At 38.9% G+C, this 19,685-nt stretch overlaps 1 protein-coding gene across 1 annotated transcript in view; it reads right to left on the reverse strand.

Moving 5' to 3' along the window:
• LOC122577977 overlaps nucleotides 1-19,685 on the reverse strand; it is a 351,338-nt gene that overhangs the window by 33,027 nt on the left and 298,626 nt on the right. Inside the window, exon 21 of the mRNA XM_043749756.1 lies at nucleotides 19,465-19,485. Within this exon, the coding sequence (XP_043605691.1) occupies nucleotides 19,465-19,485 (21 nt within the window). The remainder of the gene's footprint in view (nucleotides 1-19,464; nucleotides 19,486-19,685) is intronic.

Genomic DNA, 19,685 nt, shown 5'->3' on the forward strand with positions numbered 1-19,685 from the left:
GCCAACTGTACGATATTTTCGAGATACATATTCGCTCTTCGAGTCGAAAGGAAGGTACATATTTAATGTTCACGAACCTAACAGTATTGGATGTCGCGGTTGTCAGAAAGCAAGTTTCCCCGGTGGAACAAGAGCAGTCTAAAACTATAGCAAACTATGAGAAATCGCAACGGTAGCGAGCATTCAATTTTCATTGCAGAGAAATCGATGCTCCTCTCTGTTCCTGTTTTACGACAAACGTCCAAAAACTTCTATTTACGTGTTTCTATCGATTTTCCAATCGGCTAGAACTTCCAACCTAACGCAAAGTTTCCTTCGTACTTTCGACTATCGGCAACATTTTTCTAATTTTTTCGCTGCAGCTTCTCGATAATTTCGTACGCAATAATATTGTACATCGGTCGTTCCGTTTTTTATTGTACGAAGGGCGAACTTACACGGTCTGCCGGGAGTTTTTTAATTAAAATTCCGTATTCCCATAACGATACTCGTTCGGCGAAACGAGACAATGTATTATTAATTAACTCGGCCTCCCGTCGACGTTGATTTACTCGCGCAACAATACGCCGCCTATTTATCCGCGAATACGATTGAACTGCTAATTAGGACTGCGTTTATTTATCGACTCCTCGTCAATCCGACTGACACGACTCGCGATGAAAACCCTCGATTATTGTTTCTCTTTCTTTTCTCTTCTTCTTTTCTGCACAGTTCTCTATCAACGTTCGCGTAATTGCACGCCCATTGCGATTCGATGTTTCTTCGTTTGTATCGTTGAAATCAAATACAAGATTCTTCATATACAATGCAGTTTAAACGAGAGAAAATAAAGCAGCAATTACGATGAATAGAAATTGTTAGTATCGCTTGAAATTTAACAGCTATGCGTTACGCGTTTACCGATTTTTCGATCGACCACGAGCAAGATTCATTGTACATTGATATAATTTAACCAGAAATTATAAAAATGATATTATCAGAAATGAAAATTGCGGATCTATTTAATATTCAATTGACGCGTGTCCATTGATTCTTGATCCTCAACGAGCAATAAGATTCGATAAGAGAGTTACAGGCTATTTCACGCATTGTAACGGGGTTTATTCGCGTCGTACGATTTCTTCCTCTCTCCCTTCGATGAAATTTCCAATTCTCGTTTCCCCTGGAACGTTCTTGCCTATAAATTCCCTAGGGAGCACCGGCAGCGAGCTCGTCAAGTGGGCTTCCTGCAGCCACGCCTCGAGTACCACCGCAGTAATTAATATGATTGAATTGCCGATTCGACGCGGACAATCGGTACATTTCGTACGATCGTTCAATAAAGCTAACGCAAATTATGACACAAGTATCCTTTCTCTCTTCGTCACGAACTAGAAATTTTCTAGAAACGTATGAACCGTGATAATCGCACTATCCGATTATAGAGTATCGAATTATGTCGCGTTATTATCCAATTACGGACGATTATACATTTCTACGAGGATATCTCTACAGAAGATATTCAAACTGCAAAAGAACCGAAGGGCAATCATACATTTTACGAGGATATTTCTACAGAAGATATTAAAATTTCAAAAGAACCGAAGGACAATTATACATTTTACGAGGATATCTCTACGGAAGATATTCAAATTCCAAAAGGACCGAAGTTTTTGGGACGAGAAATTATACTCGTAATAATCTATACAATTATAGGATATTGATTTATATCATATTATTGAATTATATGGTTGATCATTGAATTATAGAAATTATCGTAAATACCCGCGAGAAAATCTGTACGATAGAAGTTAATTTTTCGAGACGACATCTCCCCTTTAAAGCAACCTTCGAGCATTTTTTCGCAATATTTGCCAGACCACGAACGCGACACGGGACCAGCGCCAGAAGCGTTTCTTTTGAATTATTAAGCGGACAAATGAAACGCGCCCAGACGGAGAATCAATGAAATTTCTGCCGTCGGTTGGCAGCTACGTGCGTCGCCAGTCATTCGCGATTACGTTGAATAATTAACAGCCACCGAATTCAGTCGTAATTAATTATGCAAATAACTAGCGCGTTCAATTTGTTATTAGATTCATTTGAATCGGCGACGATTAACGAGCCGGGCGACAACGAATTCCCTGGACGTGCAGGAAAACCCAACCCCCTTGCGGTTCACCAATGAATTACAAGGAAAATCCTCTCGTAAAATCGATGTAGGATGGCAAGATGTATCTTTGAATAATGAATAATATCAATCATTTTGTTATTCATCGGTTATATCCATTTCGGGACGATAATTCACTCTAGTTGCTTATTAATTGATGAAATATGCGTTTTCAAGGTATTGGTATGGCTCATAAAAATTGATCTTTTAAAACGCGTCTTTTATTTGCTTTTTCCTTCATCGAAATCTATCAAGTACGAAGAACTATTTAAACGATTTCGAGAATTTGGAAAGAATGTTCAATTTGTACAATTCCTATTCCCTAGCCATCCATTGCACAACGCTCGAATCGCCTCTATTTCGAATAAGAATTTTCAATGAATTCAAACAACAAGCAATTTCTATCGTCACACGAATATTTGTGCAATTCCTATTTCTCATAACACCCCAACCACCCTCTATTTCAACGAATCCTAAAGAATTTCCAACAAATTCGAACCAACTTCTCAGCCAATTTCTATCGGCCAAATATTTATACAATTCACTTGGCAGAAGCGAATATCCAAGAAGATTATCCAAATATTTCCAGTTCGAATAATTCCAAAGAATCACCAACGAGTCCAAACGATAGCCAAAACCTCTACCGTCGCACACGTATTTATACAGTTCTCATTTCCTCGCCATTCCTCGCTCAACATAAATCATCCCTTCGTCGAATCATTTAACATCCCTTCCGCTTCTGCACAAAATTCTCAAAAAAAAAAAAAAAAAAAGGAAAAAGGAAAAAGCAGAAAAAAATCCACCAACATTACCATGTAGAATCGCAAAATTTTCTCACAAAAGATCATTCAACGCGATCGTAGATGCGGTGCGGAAGCGACGAGCGTGTGCTGGCGTAACCTTGAATCGATGAAAAGCCGTAGCTCCGCAGCGTCGCGGATCAATGGGAGTTGGCGCATCGGGGTTTGCGTACATCGGGAGTCATCGTCGGTCCATGAGGCTGTGAGTAATTAATACGATTGAATTCTATTCTGCAGGGTTGGTGCAGCAGCTTTGAGGCTTTCGCGCGCTGCAGAAGCTTCGGAATGGTGAGAGGAGAGGGTGGCCCGACGATGGGGTCGTAGGAGGGGTGGCTGTGCTGGCAGGGTTGCTGCGAGCGATCAATAAACGCCGCTGCCAGCATCCACCCCTGGATCCACGTCTCTCCACTCTCCCTCTTTCTCTGTCTTTTCTTTCCACCCTCTTCTTTTCTGTTTTCATCCCCCTCGACATCTTTTTTCCCTCACGCGCATCTCCTCTCGAGAAACTTCGTCGTCTCCTTCTGTCTAGAACTCGTTTCAATCTTCCATGTTCCTTCTCCGATCGTCTCTTCTCTTTCCTGCCTCTCCACTTTTTTTTTTTTATAAGGGTAGTTCCTAAGAGATTCGCTATTCCGTGTCTTTGTTTCGAGATTGAAGTTCATTCTGCGTTTTCCTCTTGATCGATTTCACGCGTGCCTGCCTACACTCTTCCGGTGTCTTAGTTCTTTTCCTTTTCTTCAGATTGTCTCTTTGTCGAGCGAAGTCCCTTGGATTTCACTCTCGATTTTTCCCATCGATTCTCCCACGAACGTCTTGATTTTTATTTTCGTAAGACGGCTCTCGCGCTTTCGGATACACTTTCCCTCTTTGCGTTTCCGCCCAAGGGAATTCTCGCTCGCACTCTGCGCAGTAACGTGTAATACAAATTTCTCTTTCCTTTTTATATTCGCGTTCGCTGTTATTCGCTGTTATTCGCTGTTATTATAGATATATTTCGTACTAAAAAATACCGAAAATTCTGTGCAACACTTTTTCATTAGCTGCGTCGTTTCGTTCCCTTTTAAATTCATTTTGCCGGCTAATAATATACAATTTTCCATTTCCCTTCGGTTCTATATTAAAAATAAAATGCTAAAAATTCTGTGCAATGGTTTCTCATCGTTTTCACGACGTACCCGTCTTTAGAATATATTTTCGCTTGTAATATACGATTTTTTCTTTTATCCTCTTACGTCTTTATGTATTTTATTCTATTAAAAAATATTGAAAATTCTGTGCGATAGTCTTTTTTACCATTTTTCGCTTCTTTGCCTGCTACGTAGCAATTTCTCGTTTAATTTTACTCTACTCACGGTCTCACGGTTACATCCTTTAATCTCTTAATACTTCTCATCTATCCCAGCGCCAAATATTATTTCATCGCACCGCCGTTTATTCTGCAGCATCCGTTTCTCTTTGCCCGCGCACGATTCACCTCTTTGTCCTTCAATTCGTTCCATCAACTCCTTTTTCGCTGCCTGGAGAGTTTCCGCGCGAAGAAAGGCAATAAGTCGATACAACGGAGGGGCGAACCAGCTCGAATTTCTCTCTCCTATTGTAGCAATTTTCTTTCGAAAGCTCCCGCGAACGTATCCGTATAGCGAAGAATTCCACGGTGAAAAGAAAACAATTCGTCTTTCTCGACGCTTCCGCCGCAAAATCACCGACTAACCGTACAAAGGATTTTTATACAGCAAATGATCCCAATGGAGAAACATTCTCTTGCTCGTTCCTGACCGAATCTCTAAACTTTCTAAAGTCAACATACTTTTTATCGTTTCTGTCATCTTCCGAACGTTCCATAGGTCTCAGCACCGTCGAAGAAATTATAGCAACTCAGTAATCTCCCTCGAAAGTAATTCTTTGATCATCTTCAATCTCACTATTCGATCTCTCGGAAGGGTTGAAACGCTAAAAATTCTTCTTTCAATTAAAACGAATGCAAGATTGGAATGTGAAAGATTGAAAGGTCTTGGCATGATTGAAACATGAAATAGAAACGCGCTTAGACGAAACTTTAGATTTCACCTGGCTGCCTGATTTACAGTTTTCCATCGACAAATCGTTCGACAGACAGGATGACAATGTGATTTCCAAGAGAAAAGGAACGTCACGTGAGGATCGTTAAGCGAGATTGAATTAGAGACGAGGAAGGCGAATTCGCAGCCGAGAGATTAATGCGTTCGCAAAGGTCGAATGTGCCGATCAACCGAATTACCTGCTGAATGATCTCTTTAAAATCGCGTTCAGATTAAATTCACGAATCGATTTCTTCTGACAACCGCTGGTTCTTCGTTCGAACGATGAATTTTTGAAGATTCACGCAAGATAATAGAGACACACTTTCGAGATTATACAGATAGAAAGAATCTAACGAATCTAAAGATTCGTCGATAAAAATCGACCGATATGATATTTTTCTTGGATCAAAGATATTTACGTAAATGTCGCTAAATCCTTCGCCATCAAAATTCCAAAGAGATTTTCCAAGACTCTTTGCTTCTAACGAACGTATCCTATACTATATAGATGAGTAGATTCACTACACCTCCTGCAAGTAAAATTCCAAAGAATTTTCCAAGAATCGCTTGTCTCAATAAACTGCATCCTCCATAAACGTTTCATCGAATTTTTCGCGATAAAAATTCCAGAGCGACTCTAAAAAAAAAAGAAAAAAAAGAAGAAGAAAAAATATACCAAGAATTCCGAGAACTGCTAGCCTCAACAAAAGTAATTAATTTAAAACTGGCTAAAAATTTCTCAACTCGTTACTTCTAAGAGCGACCTAATATCCTAAAAATCTCATCGACAGCAAAAAAAAAAAAAAAAAAAGAAAAATCGAGAAAAATAATACTCTGGTAATTACGACTCGATAGAAAGGAATAATTACGACTCGCGACAATGATTTGCAAAAGGTGTGACAGCAGAGAAAGGAATGGCGAATAGGGGATGGAGAGGGTGACAAGAGAAGTAGAGCGAAAATAGAGTACACACATCGAGGCAGACGCGGAACACAGCCCCGGGGGCGAAAAGTCAAATGCACTAGAGAACCACAGTCGCATGAGCCACGAGTAAAGCAACAGTGATTAGGTGTGTGTAGATTACTCGCTACTCCTCTTTGCCAATTATGCGTGGTAACGTCAACGTTCTCAGGACTCGACTAACGGTAATCGTCGGATGACCTGGCAATGTTGATCCTTCTTGAATAGGAGAGCGGGTTTGTCCATCTCTCGACCAGGAAAAATCACTGGACCAATCTTCTTTTGGTCGGTATTCAGTGTCGAATAGGGATGGTTTCAAAGGGAAAGATGCTGGCTGGGTTATCGCGAAAGATTCCGAGTTCCTTTATTTTAGCCGCCTTTGCTTTCAAGCATATTTTAACCTCTTTTGAACCGAGAAAAACGAATAAACGAATTAATTCGTCGCTTGGATTCTTAATCTCTTAAAGCTAATTATTTCTTGATCCATCTCTAGTTTGAGACGCGTCGTTTCGCTGTACAAACAGCTGCGTGTCATTCTTCAAAACTCACAGTAGACCTGAAGAATCGTTCGGTCTAAAGAAATAACTTGTTAAAAATTGGTAAGTCTAAAGAAGTTAAACTAATTTATACGCCTAGTAGATATATACAGATTTAAACTTTTCATCGTAATAGCTCGGGATTTGAATGAATTAACATATTTCTCTGTAGCAGTTGCGAAAGCTAAATATCACTGTCAAACATTTAGAAGCTATGCGCGGCTAAAATCAAGCGCATTGTCGGAAATCGAAAATCGAAGTTCGTCAAAGGGAAGTCGGTAATGAGCAAAAGTTTAGGTGTAAAGTGCTCGTTCGGCTTCGGCGAACGAATGAAATTTGTGTCAAAGAAAGTGAACTTCGCGGTAAGGAGAGATCGCAGTTTAACGCGGTAACAAATTAGTTCGGCGTTAGAGAATTTCATCGAATCGAGACTCGACTTTCCAACGAGTCTTCAAACGGTTAACTTTGCCCGATAAGCGCTTGGAAACAGTAGCAGGGGCTGTCTTGTTGTCAGGCTCGGAATCTTTCGCATCTTCGAACGCTGGATCGTTCGAGGTCAGTGGGCAAGGAGGATGAACTCTATTTAAATTTCAAGGTGCGAAAAACCGGGAGTTCGTTGCTCTTCGAGCAACCAACACGTGTTCCTGAAGCGATAACAAAATGCATTCTCTGCTGGATATAACAATTAGTATACAACGATGTCGCTACACAGATAAATATTCGAAAAACTCGCAATTTCGAAAAAAAACTGGTCCGGGCCTCGTCACAGTTCTTTCATCGATCCATAATTCATGCACTAAGAAACGATTCGTTCCAGAAATAACAATCATAATCATTAATAACGATAATAATAATATCATATAATGATCTTCGTACGAAAGCCATTCAACAGAACGGAAAGAAAAGAAGAAGAAGAAAAAAAAAAAAGAAACAAAGACACAAACGAATGGTACAATAGACATAGTAGGTACTGCACTCCGAGCAATGTGAGTAATTACGCAAAAAATAAATAGTAGATGCAGAGATTAGTATGAAAAAAAAAAGTGAGCTTCTCTACCGATGTTCCGTATGTTTCTCAAATGGGGGAAAAAATAACGGATGAAACGAACTACCTACTGAACGATTATCTATCGAGAAAATGTATAAAAGCAGTTCCCAATGGCTCGAATGCTACACAAAACGGTATCGTTCTCGCGTTTAATTCGATCGATCGCGATACTCCACGTACCGTGCTTTGTTCTTCCGAATATGTATAATATGTGTTTCCTTATACACGTGTACGATTATACAATACAAAGAAGAGGATGTTGTTTTTCCGTTCTTTCCTCGGTTCTTGGTTATATCGGTTGCCTGATTGTTGCACGACTCGTAATACCTATTATCTTATCGTCTTTGTGATTTTTTTCTTTGTCCGCTCTGTAGATGGAATTTATAATACGATAAGGTTAACGATAGATACCAACTTTTAAAAATATTCCCAGATGTATTATGTAAAGAGAATTATAATGAAAATTCGATTGCGAAAACAGATAGACGTGTTACAATCGTGTTGTTATTTCGCTAGAAATTCGGTATTCATTTTGTTAAAAGCGCCTGTATGCTTTTAGTAATTTGCAAAAATGACAGTTTCGACGGATCTTAGTAGTTCTAGCGTTAAACAAATATTAAAAAGATGAAACGAAATTTGTTTTTATCGCGCGTAAGCTTTGCTTTGGAGTTGCATAAATTTTGAAACTCTGCCCTACGCTCTGGATAGAATTAATGAAATGCTAATGTAAGCATCAGAGAGAGGGGCAATTAGTTTTTTGAGCTGATTATTTCAGAAAGTTTGAAACTCTACCCTCGTCCAATTTTTCTTTCCATATAGATAAAATCAATCTGGTCAATTTGCTAAACAAAATCAAGGAAAAACAAAGAAAATAATTAACGACGAGTTATACCACAAAATTGTCTACTCTTTCATGAACTTTACTTCCGAAATATTTGAACCTGATCATTTCGCACGTTTTCAAAGCCGACGGTTTCCCACCGTCTATTTCTCCACGTTCTTTTACCATTAATCAAAGAATAACTTTATCTACTTCGCTACGATTATTTTACCTTTAACATCCATCGTTTATCTCGATAGCTCGCGAAGATCCCACGGTTCGTAGACTAAACGCAACGCGCTCCGATCGATCGGGAAAGAAAAACACTGTTCCTGCGAGGCATCATTGCAGCTAATAATCCCGTTCCTTCGCCGTTTACACGGACCACGCGATTCTCCGGTTATCTTTCATTCGACCTAACGAAACCGTGAGAAAGAAACAAAAAGGAAGAACAGAAGGAATCGACGTTTTCTCTTCCGAAGAATCGTCTACGCGTTAAAAGCGTAATACTCTTTCTCGTGAATAAAAAAAAAAAAAAAGAAAAAAAAAGGAGCAACGGAGAATAAAATAAGAAGAGACGAATATAAAGAAAGGAATGAAACAAAAATGTAACGAGCGAGAAGGAAATACGAACGTCGTTTCTCTTTTCCATTTTCTGCTTGTTCCAAGGAGCAGAGGATTATCTGTCGAGCTTTCAAAAAAGCGCACCCCTTCGAGGGGTGACTACTAATTGCTGGCGGTGCTTGCACGCTCAGCGGTAACTAATTAAGGCTACGCACTGAGACTAATTAGTGAATGCCAGGCGAAACAATCAGTAAGTAAGGTGAACGTTATAAATATATGTATAGATGTACTCGTGTCTGCTGGAAAAAAAAAAAAAAATAAGAAAGATACCGCGAACGGCAACGAAGCTCGCGTTTTCTACTACACTGAAGGCATCTTTGGTCTTGCGAAACTCGAGAGTTATTTGTCTCGCGTGTCGAAGGATTTTCGTATTTTTAATTTTCTATGGATCTCGATTGGACAAAATTTCTATGGATTCGCGTGTGTAAATTTTGGTTGACTTTCACGGCGATAGCTATACTCTGGACGTTACTCCGTTCTGAATAGAAAAGCAATCTTATTTCGTTTCGATTTTGCCAGTGATTTGGTGATTCAGTGACTTTTCGATTCTATGTTTACGATTTTGCTACAATCGATTGCTGGATGGCGAATATTCAGATACAACTAAGGAAACGAAATCTAAACAGAGATTTTCTTGACTTGTCAGATATTACAGCGAGAACACTGGATATTTCATATATTTCTGTATATTACGTGCTACCTCTGTGTAAGACATTTCCAAAAGTCGAGATTTTCGTGTGAAAGATATTGGAAAAATTTGCCATTGAAGAAACTAAGCTCACTTGGAAATAGTACTTTGTCAAATTCGGCCGACTGCTTGTCAAGGAATCGATTATAGAAATAATCGTGTTAGAAAAGAAACAGCGAGCGGCGTGACCGAGGCGGTCTTGTCTGAACGATGCGATACGAGAATTAATTAGTTACCACTAAATCAAAGGCGGCACTTGTCGAGCATGCAGCAACCTTCGCCCGGCCAAAAAATTACTGTCATGTCTCTCGCCAACTAACACACCGTGCCACGATCCAATAACATTAATCAATAACAACAGTTCCAAAGAAATAAAAATAAAATAAGAGAATGAAGAAAAGAATGAACATAAAAATAAAAGGAAAATAACGAGAATAGCGAGAAGTACATATATCATAAACGATCAGTAGAATATTAAATAGATGAGAATAACTTGGAACGCAGGAAAGAAATTTAAATAAAGTAAAAGGGAAGTATGAAAAAAAAAGAAAAGAACAAGTATAAACGAAAGATATTATCAAACCGTGCCGCCATGGCAGCTCATCTCGGAAGAAAAAAGAAGAAAAAGAAAAGAAATAAAAACCGGCGTCAGAATCCGAGAGGATATTACTGTTATAAGAGGGATGGATGAGAACACAGCGAGAGACGCTAATTGAAAAGAAGATAACGTTACGTTCTCTGATAAGAGGAAAGAGATGAAAAAAAAAAGATAAAACGAACGAAAGTAGTAACAAGAACGAATAAAAGAAAGCGTTCTCTGGTAGACGGCATGCTTTTTTGTCCCTTCCCCCCCTTCGTTACGTTCTTTTTCGCGGATGCCTTTCAAAAACGCGAGCAATTAGCCAGTACAACTTGCATTACCGTCTCTCCCTCTTTCACCCTTTCGTTCCACATTTTTTTCTTTCCTTCGTTCACGAAAAAAAAAAAGAGAAAAGAAAAAGGATAAAGATCATCTGAACGAGAATAACTGTTAAAAACGCGAATGACATCGGATAACAAGCTGCGAATAGAAAGAGAGAAAGGCGAGAAGAAATAACGAAGAGAACAAACAAGACCAGAAAACTAAGGGAACAAATAATATGTAAAATGAAACAGAGAGTGAGGAATTAAATGGAAAAAAATAAATAAATATAGAGAAAGAAAGAAAGAAAGAAAGAAAGAAAAAAAAACGTACGTGTAAGATACACTAGGAAACGTTAAGATCGTTTCCGCAATCCACACTACTCAGCTCTCGTACGTGTACGTAGGTGCAAAATATATATATATATATATGTATAGTAATCTGTACGACTGCCAGGACGGACGTACCATAACACGTGAAATTATAATATAATAATAAGGTATAGCCGCATGTATCCGTATACACAGTGTTTATAATTTTCTTTTGGAAAACCATTCGTAAGACAAGAGAAAGAAGATAAAGATCCTGGTTCTTCTTTTTCCCTGTATATATATATATTACAGTTTCATCTTCTAATAAATTGAAACGTAGCTTCATAAAATCACGTGCAAACGAATACATACGCGTTATCGTTACGTATATTCAATATAGATATATGTACGGTATATATATAATAATATATATATAATGTATTCACAGGTGAATCTCATATGAAGGCAAGCCAAGGCCACGACATGAGACGTGCAAATTAAAAAAGGTAATAATTATTAAAAAAAGAAGCAAGTAAAAAATTCTCTCCCAAAACCGCTTTCCAACCACAACCAAGCACAACCACAGGCAAGGTACGGGCCTTTGTCAACGAGACAGTCATCAACCAGTGAATATGTGGCGCATTACCGTGATTATTATATATATGTAATAGTAACAATTTGAAAAATCTATATATATATGTAATGTGTGTATATATATATGTATAGCTATATATACATATACATATACGTATGAAGTACGAAAGATGGGTTAATTTTATGGTTTCGTGGATGGATATGGAACAGGTGGGATGAGACAGTGTAAGAGGAAAGACAGGACAATGGAGGGTCGATTAATAATAAGTGTATAGGAGCCAGTGACGAGCACCGTCAAAGTGGTGATCGTTAATACGACTATTGTTTAACCATAGTGGTCGATATTAATACGTAGCAATCGGTTAAACGATTCGACCAGTAGCTCGATCTCGATTCTCAACGAACGTAATGGCGGAACAGTGCTGGCTTGAGAGACATTCAACTACACGTTAACGTATGATCTTTTTCTTACAGATTGATCGTTTCTATCGTATTCGATGGATGGATTTTGGACACTCTATACTTTATCGTTAAAATGTTCAAGAATTTGAGGCGTAGAATTTACAGGATTAACTTTCGAATTTTGGAATTTCTTTCTTGGTCTCTCAACATTTTCTATTTCTAAAATATCCCACAGACGCTGGTTAATTTATCATGCTACGTTAAATATAAGAAGCGACTAACATCGTTCTAACTATCTATATACACTACCACCTCGAAACTATACGTTAATCGACACAGAAAAAGAAAGAATCCAAAAAATGTATGCTGTGCATCAGTCACCCCGAAAAGTATTCTAATTACTAAAAAAAACTCTCCATTCTCTGCGAGTCAGTCCACTATCGAAAAATCCCCGCAAAAACTACTTGGCACAATCTACTACGACAACAAAAAAAAAACAAAAAAAAAAAAAAAAAGAGAGAGAAAAACCAGAGTGTCCATGATCATCCAACGTTTCCGCGCAAAAGGCCAGCACTGATGCGCCAAACGTAAGTGTTACGGGATATGAACTCGAGATATTTGCTTGCAGCCGGTTATACATTGAAAAGAAAAAAAAAAAAGAAAAAAAAAGGAAGAAATGTATGATACGTGGTGAAACAAAAACGAGAGAGAGTGCTTTTAGAGACTGGTGGTGTTTGCGAGCTGTGTGAGCCGCGATTCGGCCGGATTAATCGATTAATCGAGTACAAAAAATAGGAATTAAACAGCCAAGGTTCTTCTGGATGTAAAGATAGGGAAGGAGAGAAAAGGAATAAATGGGTTTGACAGAGAAATCGGTACAAAGAGTACGAGGACTGTTTAAGGTAGGCACAGAGCGATGGGTTAATGTAGTAATCGTTACGCTAAAAATTAATCAAATCATACGAATTATTACGTACGAGAATACCTCATGCTTTTACCACCGGACAGAGGAAACCCTAGAGACTAAAAGCTAGCACAGGCGAGACTCGTATATATATATATTGTTTCTGTTTAAAAAATTTGTTTGGCATTCGACACTAAGAAATAATCCCGACCTTTCTCCTTCCTTCTCTTCGCGTTTTGGCGTCCGCTGCTCTTCGACTATCCGTTTCTGGCCATGGGAGGAACACATAAGGTGGTGGCCATCTGATCCTCACAAAGGTTCGTCATCCTTTCTTCTTCTTCTTCTTCTTCTTTACTACCACATCTTGATCCATGTTCACCACGATTGTCGTGTGTGTGTGTGTATTATATATACATATATTTGTCCTTTATATCGCATTGTCAATGTGGAATCTTTTTTCTATATGATTCTGTCTCGATTCTCCTCTTTTGATTTTCTCGATTGTCTCTTATTGTTAGTGGAAACTTATTGTTCGTCCACTCTGCTTGAGAAGTTTCGACAGTTGTCCTCCATTTTTCTTGATATCCTGCAGAAGTCATGTTCCGAGCCTACGAGCTATTTTCCAGTGCTCTTGACCTTTTGCCTTTTCAGCTTGGATGTTCGAGCGAACGAGTTCCTCTTCGAGGGTAGCTTTGTGCATTTATGAGAAATTTATAACAGCGTTTAGTCTAGCAACCTCGAGACGTCGAAATACCGTGCTTCATTTTTTAATGCCAATAGGAATTTTCAGAATCGATACACTTTCAGTATTCGTTAATTTAGGAAATTTTGCAAAATTCCGCAACTGAGAATTTCACAATTTCGTTCAAACATATCGCGCACGAGAATTTCAAATTGAGGCGAAACATTCTTTTTTAATACGCGGTACATTTGCCGGAATGTTCTTCCGCCGTGGTATCTCGATATCTCGGAAGCTTCGAATATTCAACAACTACATATCGAGCATCATGGAAAACCGCGACTTCTCCAACGCACGAAGCTACCAACTCGTAGACGAGACGTCGTCGTTTCGCTTGTTTCTTCGGATGTCTGGTTCCTTTCCCGTCTCTTTCTTCCTGGATGGCACGTGCACATCAACGATGTACAGCAACAACGATCGTGGCGCGCAGTAGCAAGTGAATCGTAAGAGCCGACAGAGAGCAGGGAACGACACAGAGAGAACGTGAGAACACGGCAGAGAGACACGGTTTTGCAACGACCTTTAAAAATGCTTTACGTGTGTGAAGAAAGGTGGTACACGTGGCATGCAAACGGTGACGGGGCTTCTGGATACGGTTGTCGAGCGTGTCGAACAAGCTTTAAAGGAACTTTATCGAGCGATAGAACCATTCAAACTCGTTGCACTATTGTCATTTTTTAATTTCCTTTATCCTTGTTTTATAATTTTTTTCCAATATATCAATCTTTACAATATTCCTAACTTTCTACGAAAATAGGAAATTTTCAAGTCCCGATATTTGTCCTTTTGCAGTTTTTAAGAAATTAGGAAATTTCTAAAAATTCCAATTTTTGCCTTTTTCCAAACTTAGTATGTCTCCTTCGCAAGTCTAAAATTTCTTTTTGTCAAACTTGGAATAGAAATTTAAAACCTTCTGCTTAGAAATTTTTTTCTTTCCAAATTTTGCATTTCGCTTCTTCAAATTTATGTTAAAAATTCAATCGAGCCCCTCTTTTCAAATTTAAAATAGCAATTTAAAGTTTTCCCTTTCTACACTTTGGTATAAGATCTATCGCTCGATAAGTGTCCCAATATCTACCGGGTTACGATCGAGTTCGGGATTCTTGTCGCAGTGTTACTCACTGAAAGCTAGACGCCACTAATCAAGACCAAAAAAAGCCTACTGCATGCATTCCTTCGAACTCTGCTTTGCGCTTTTGTGACCTAACGCTTCGCTTCTACAACGAAGAGAATCTTAAATACGCATAAACTTTGTAACTCTTGGAACATCATCGATTAATATCGATACACACTTCCCGAAGGAAACGGAATTTCCAGGATCGTTGGACACAGATGGATAAGGTGGATGTTTGAAAAAATCATTCGATCTTTCTCCCCTGTTTTAACAAACACGATTAAACTAGATACGAAAAATAAATAGAAACCCGAAGGATCAAAGGATTGTCAGAAAGTTTCACGAGGAAAACAGGAAGAGCACAGAACACGCAAAAAGTACTCGGGAAGAGATATAAAAGAAGATAAATAAAGATGAATCAAAGGAGACAAAAGAAAAGAATATGAGGCTCGAATGGCGAGGTTCGAGCAAAACGAAAGAGAGAAAAGGCTATAATCAAACTAAGAGGATGAAAAATAAAGATAAAAGGCTTTGCAAGGGATACGAACGATGCATGCCACGTAATCGAAGTTCGAGATGGACAGTGAGAATTCTCGGTGTTACTTTTGATAAAGTAGAAAACTCCTTCTTTATTGCCTGGCCAGAAAACACATTGAATCACTCGCTTTCCGACGAACAGTAACTGCGTTCTTTCCTTAAACCGCGCGAGTGATCTGTCCATTGGAACCTTGATAATAAAAAGAGCAGAGAAATGGAAAAAAGCTGATTAATCGGTGACAAAGAACCAATTGTTCTAATATTTCTCGCTAATTCCTTTAATTCTCACTCTTGCTTTTGATAGTTTCTTCTTATATGCATATAACATTAATGGCAATCTATAAAACATTACGTCGGACCCAAAATATGAAAAAGATATCGTCACTAAGCTGCGTTTATCAATGAAACTAAAGTTGAAACTAAAATCTCGTTAATAAATGAAACTTACATATAACATTAGTATTTTGGGTTACGTATATCGTTACAACGTATGAAAATTAAAGTTCGAATAACGCTATAACGTTTTAATGGTAAAGTTAAATTTCGAACCACATCCTGCCATAAATACAATTAAATTGAAATTATAATCCTCGCCACGAACGTTGCTCGATATTGCAAGCGAAGAGGTCGAATTCTACAAGTCTCTTTGATCTCCAGTCTCTTTTATCATTCATTATCAAGGTTCCGATATCCGATCGTAATTATTTTGTCCTGTGCAATGTTGGAAACACTCGTCGAGACACTCGTACACATCGAGGCAAGAAACATCGAAATCAAGTTTCCGCGAAACTAGCGAGTCCTGTCAACTCGTACTACTTAGAAGCGAATCGATCGAGGCGTCACGGCGTTTAATTCGATTCCCTGTCTCCTCCAGTATAACATTGTACCGTTTTCTTATCGTGTCGCTTCCCTCTTCTCTTTTCTCTCTTCGTTGCGTGACCTCTATCGTGACTTCTCCATAGTCTCCAACCCCATCGATGTCTTCTTCCCTTTTTTTTTTCCGATCGTTTTTTACGCTTCGATTCCATCCACTACTACCGTTACTAGTACCATTTTTCCATCGAATCGACATCTCGGAAACGTTAAAGTGGCGCATGCTTTTATATTTTTCGAATGGAAGCCAACGACAGTGAAACGTTTCAAAGGGACGCGCGTTGATGCACCACTTTACCTTTCCAATTTGTTACAATGGGAATGTGTCATGAGCGTATTTCGATTCGTCGAGCACCGTTTGGAAATTCGTCTCGAGAGTAATACCGTTTTCCCTCTTAGGTGCGAAACACCTGAAGTCACGAACGCGAGAAAGCCAACGTGCTTTGAATCCTGAAAGAGAATTGGTCGATCTGACTGTTCTGGATCACTGGAATGGAGTTTACTTTGCAACTGTCTGGCTGAGCTGCTTCGTTCTATCGATGGGATTCTATCGCGAAACCTTTGGCTTATAGCTGTATCCTTCGTGAGAATTCCATGCTAACGCTATCGGTCTTCCACGTGTGCCTAAATATTTTATACAAATGTTCCGTGTAACTTGTGTATTTCAAGTATTTTACGCGTTCTTCGTGTATATTGTTGGTCTCTAACCGTAGCCAGTTTGTCTTTAACAGAGAAGTCTTAATTTCTATTTCGTCACTACAGTTTAGTAGTCAGAGAATATTTAACGCTTGGCGTGTAAAAAGTATACAGTTCAATTTAGAAAAAGTAAATGTGACTGCGAAAAAATCTGAGAACGGTTCACGTAGAAAAAGATTATTCCTGACACGTTACGATGCTATGGGGACCCTCTTTGTGCCATACAATTTTCGTATAATGTCCGTTCGTATTTCTAAACATTATGAGGATACTTCGTTAAAATGATATAACAGAAACGAAGTAGCGTGGTAATTATATTTCTGTCCGAGTAAAATACAAAATTAATTTTATCAAAGGCACGTGCATATTTTCCATGGATGTGAAAGGATAAATTTGAAATGCTTCGTTGTAACAAAAGACCGATAGCTGTAGCGTTAAAATATTCTTTTTCTCTCGTCATTATCGTATCATTGTTGGCTTCGTTATAAAGTAGAAGAATATAAAAAGTTGAATTATTAACGATTAGGAACTCATTAAGGCCATCCAGATCGTCGACGAATTCTTTTTCCCTAAACAATACAAAGCTAAAAAGTGATTCATGAAACTTTAAACAGCACGTTGACGATCATTATAATCAATATACGGAATGTATCGTTACTAAAGTAATAGTTTGCCCTTAAACAGACACATTGAAAACGCTATAAAAGGTAACTCTCTTACGATCACTAGAAATAATACCCTGTATCGATTTATGTCCAAAGAAACCGGATGAAACAGCTGAAGTACAAACGTTACGCTAACGCTGAAACAAGTAAACGCTTCTCCGATCGTTGGAATGTCGTAAAAATACATACTTTCGTATACCCTGTAGTTCCGTGACTAACGCTAACCTTACGATCTAATCGAAAACTCGCGAAAAATGGTCGCGTGGAAACGTCAGCGAGAGCAAAAAAGCAAATCGTCAAGGACGTCGCTTGAATCTCGAGAGCTCAAGGATCGATCGTTCTTTCCGATTCGAGAGGAACATCGATCCCTTTTCGCTTACTTACGTAGGCTCGATAGAACCTAGTGGTATTTTACGGTATTTATGTTCGCTCAAGTTTCCTTCGAGATATGAAATCGGTTTTCGCGATTAGGAATCATCGATCCGTCGATCCAGGAAAGGCAGAGGCTCGCTCTGTCTCGGGTCGATCTACCACTGACCGATAGATGCTACCCATGTGGTCATTTTCAAAATTTTTTCTCATTCATCTATCGGAAGAATATGCGAAATTTACGTTCGAGACGACAATGAAAAAAAATTACACCTGGTAGTGAACGTGAAAACAGTAAAATATTAGGACTTCTTTGAAAAGAAGCATTCGAAAGACGATGGAAGAAAAGTTCGAAGGATATAAAAGAGATTCGATGTGTAAAAAATTGAGTGAGACGCTAAGGATACAAGAGAAATCTTGAAAACATTGGAGACTAGAGTTAATGAATGTCAGAGAGGCGTTCTTATCAAGCGTAATTTTTCTTCTTCTTAAAGATTTCCCGTAACTTTTCTACCGCTGGCTCGGGGAAAGACCACGGACTGCTCCTTTCACGTTCCAACAAACACTTCCATGTTTGTTTTACGTGTGTGTATGTGTGTGTAAGAGAAAAAGACGTAGGATCGGGGTCCTGGTATATTGAGCACGAGCTCTCCCTCGTACACAAGGGTTGGGGAAGACGAGTGAGAAGACAGAAAATATTAAAATTAACCAGAAAAAAAAAAAGAAAAAAATTTACGTGAGATAAAATATATACTTCGATAGGTAAGAGTATATAAGACAGTAGTTCGCGAGCTGGTTGAACGACGAGCAATTAGTTGTAGTTAAATAAAGTCTGTACACCCACCTTGGTTCTGCTGGAATCATCGAGAACCCTAAAAAAGAGGGTCAGACAGAGCATGGGGGAGACGGTAAAAACGGAGCCGTTTTTCGCGAGGACCATCTAAGGGTCAGTGCTAGACCTGCGGTGACGCGAGAAAACGAAAGAAAGTATCGTTTTCACGCGATATTTCGTGTCTTGAACGAGTCGAGTCTACATTATCTTCACCTTAAAATGTCTCGTCTAATCTTAAAACTTGTAAAGTTCGTTCATGAAACTTTAAATGATTCGTTTTTTTTCCCCTCCTCTAACTCGTCTCTGTGACATGTAGAATCGTATGTTTCAAGAGACAACGCTCGCTGATTTTTATTCAGCGAAGTTTATGGAAGAAAAAATGCGATCGAAAAGAAAAAAAAAAATAAGAAAAAAATATAGTAGCAGTATAAAAGAGCTATCGTGAATCGTGGAGATAATCAGACTGTTCTCTCCCTTGAGAGCGAACCAGTCTCTCCCTAGATACTCTCGTGGCTGTCTTTTTCTGTCTTTCTTTTGTTCTACTTTTGATTTGTTTTTTTTTTTTTATGTTGGCTTGGTCGTGGTGTGTTGGCGGCTGTTGGGGAAGAAACAAACGAAAATTGTGAAACTTTTTTTAGGTTTTCACTGTCTGTCGCGATACTTCGAGCACGGTCGTAGCTCGGCGACGATGAGTTTCGTTGAACGTCTCTGTTTCATTCGGCCGTGATCACTGTCGCTGCCTTTTTCTTGGCATCGCCTTCAGGAAAACCCGTGGCAATTCTCACGGATCTCGAAGTAGAGATTCAGCAGTGCCGATTCCGGCACGTCGTGGAAGCACCTACCCTCTGGCCACTGTACGCATACTGAAACACAAAGCACATACACACGGTTCACTTTAGCGTGCTACCATTTTGCCGATTCGTTGGTTTGGAAACGTTTGAAAGAGAGAAAAGGTGTAAGTGTCTGTCTTGGTTTTGATGGTCCGGGAAAATTTTTAAAGGCAAGGTGGACATAGACCACTCGTCTTTAAGATAAAAAGTCTCGATATTTCAATACGCTACGC

Source organism: Bombus pyrosoma, linkage group LG3 (assembly GCF_014825855.1).
Source record: "Bombus pyrosoma isolate SC7728 linkage group LG3, ASM1482585v1, whole genome shotgun sequence".
NCBI lineage: Eukaryota > Metazoa > Arthropoda > Insecta > Hymenoptera > Apidae > Bombus > Bombus pyrosoma.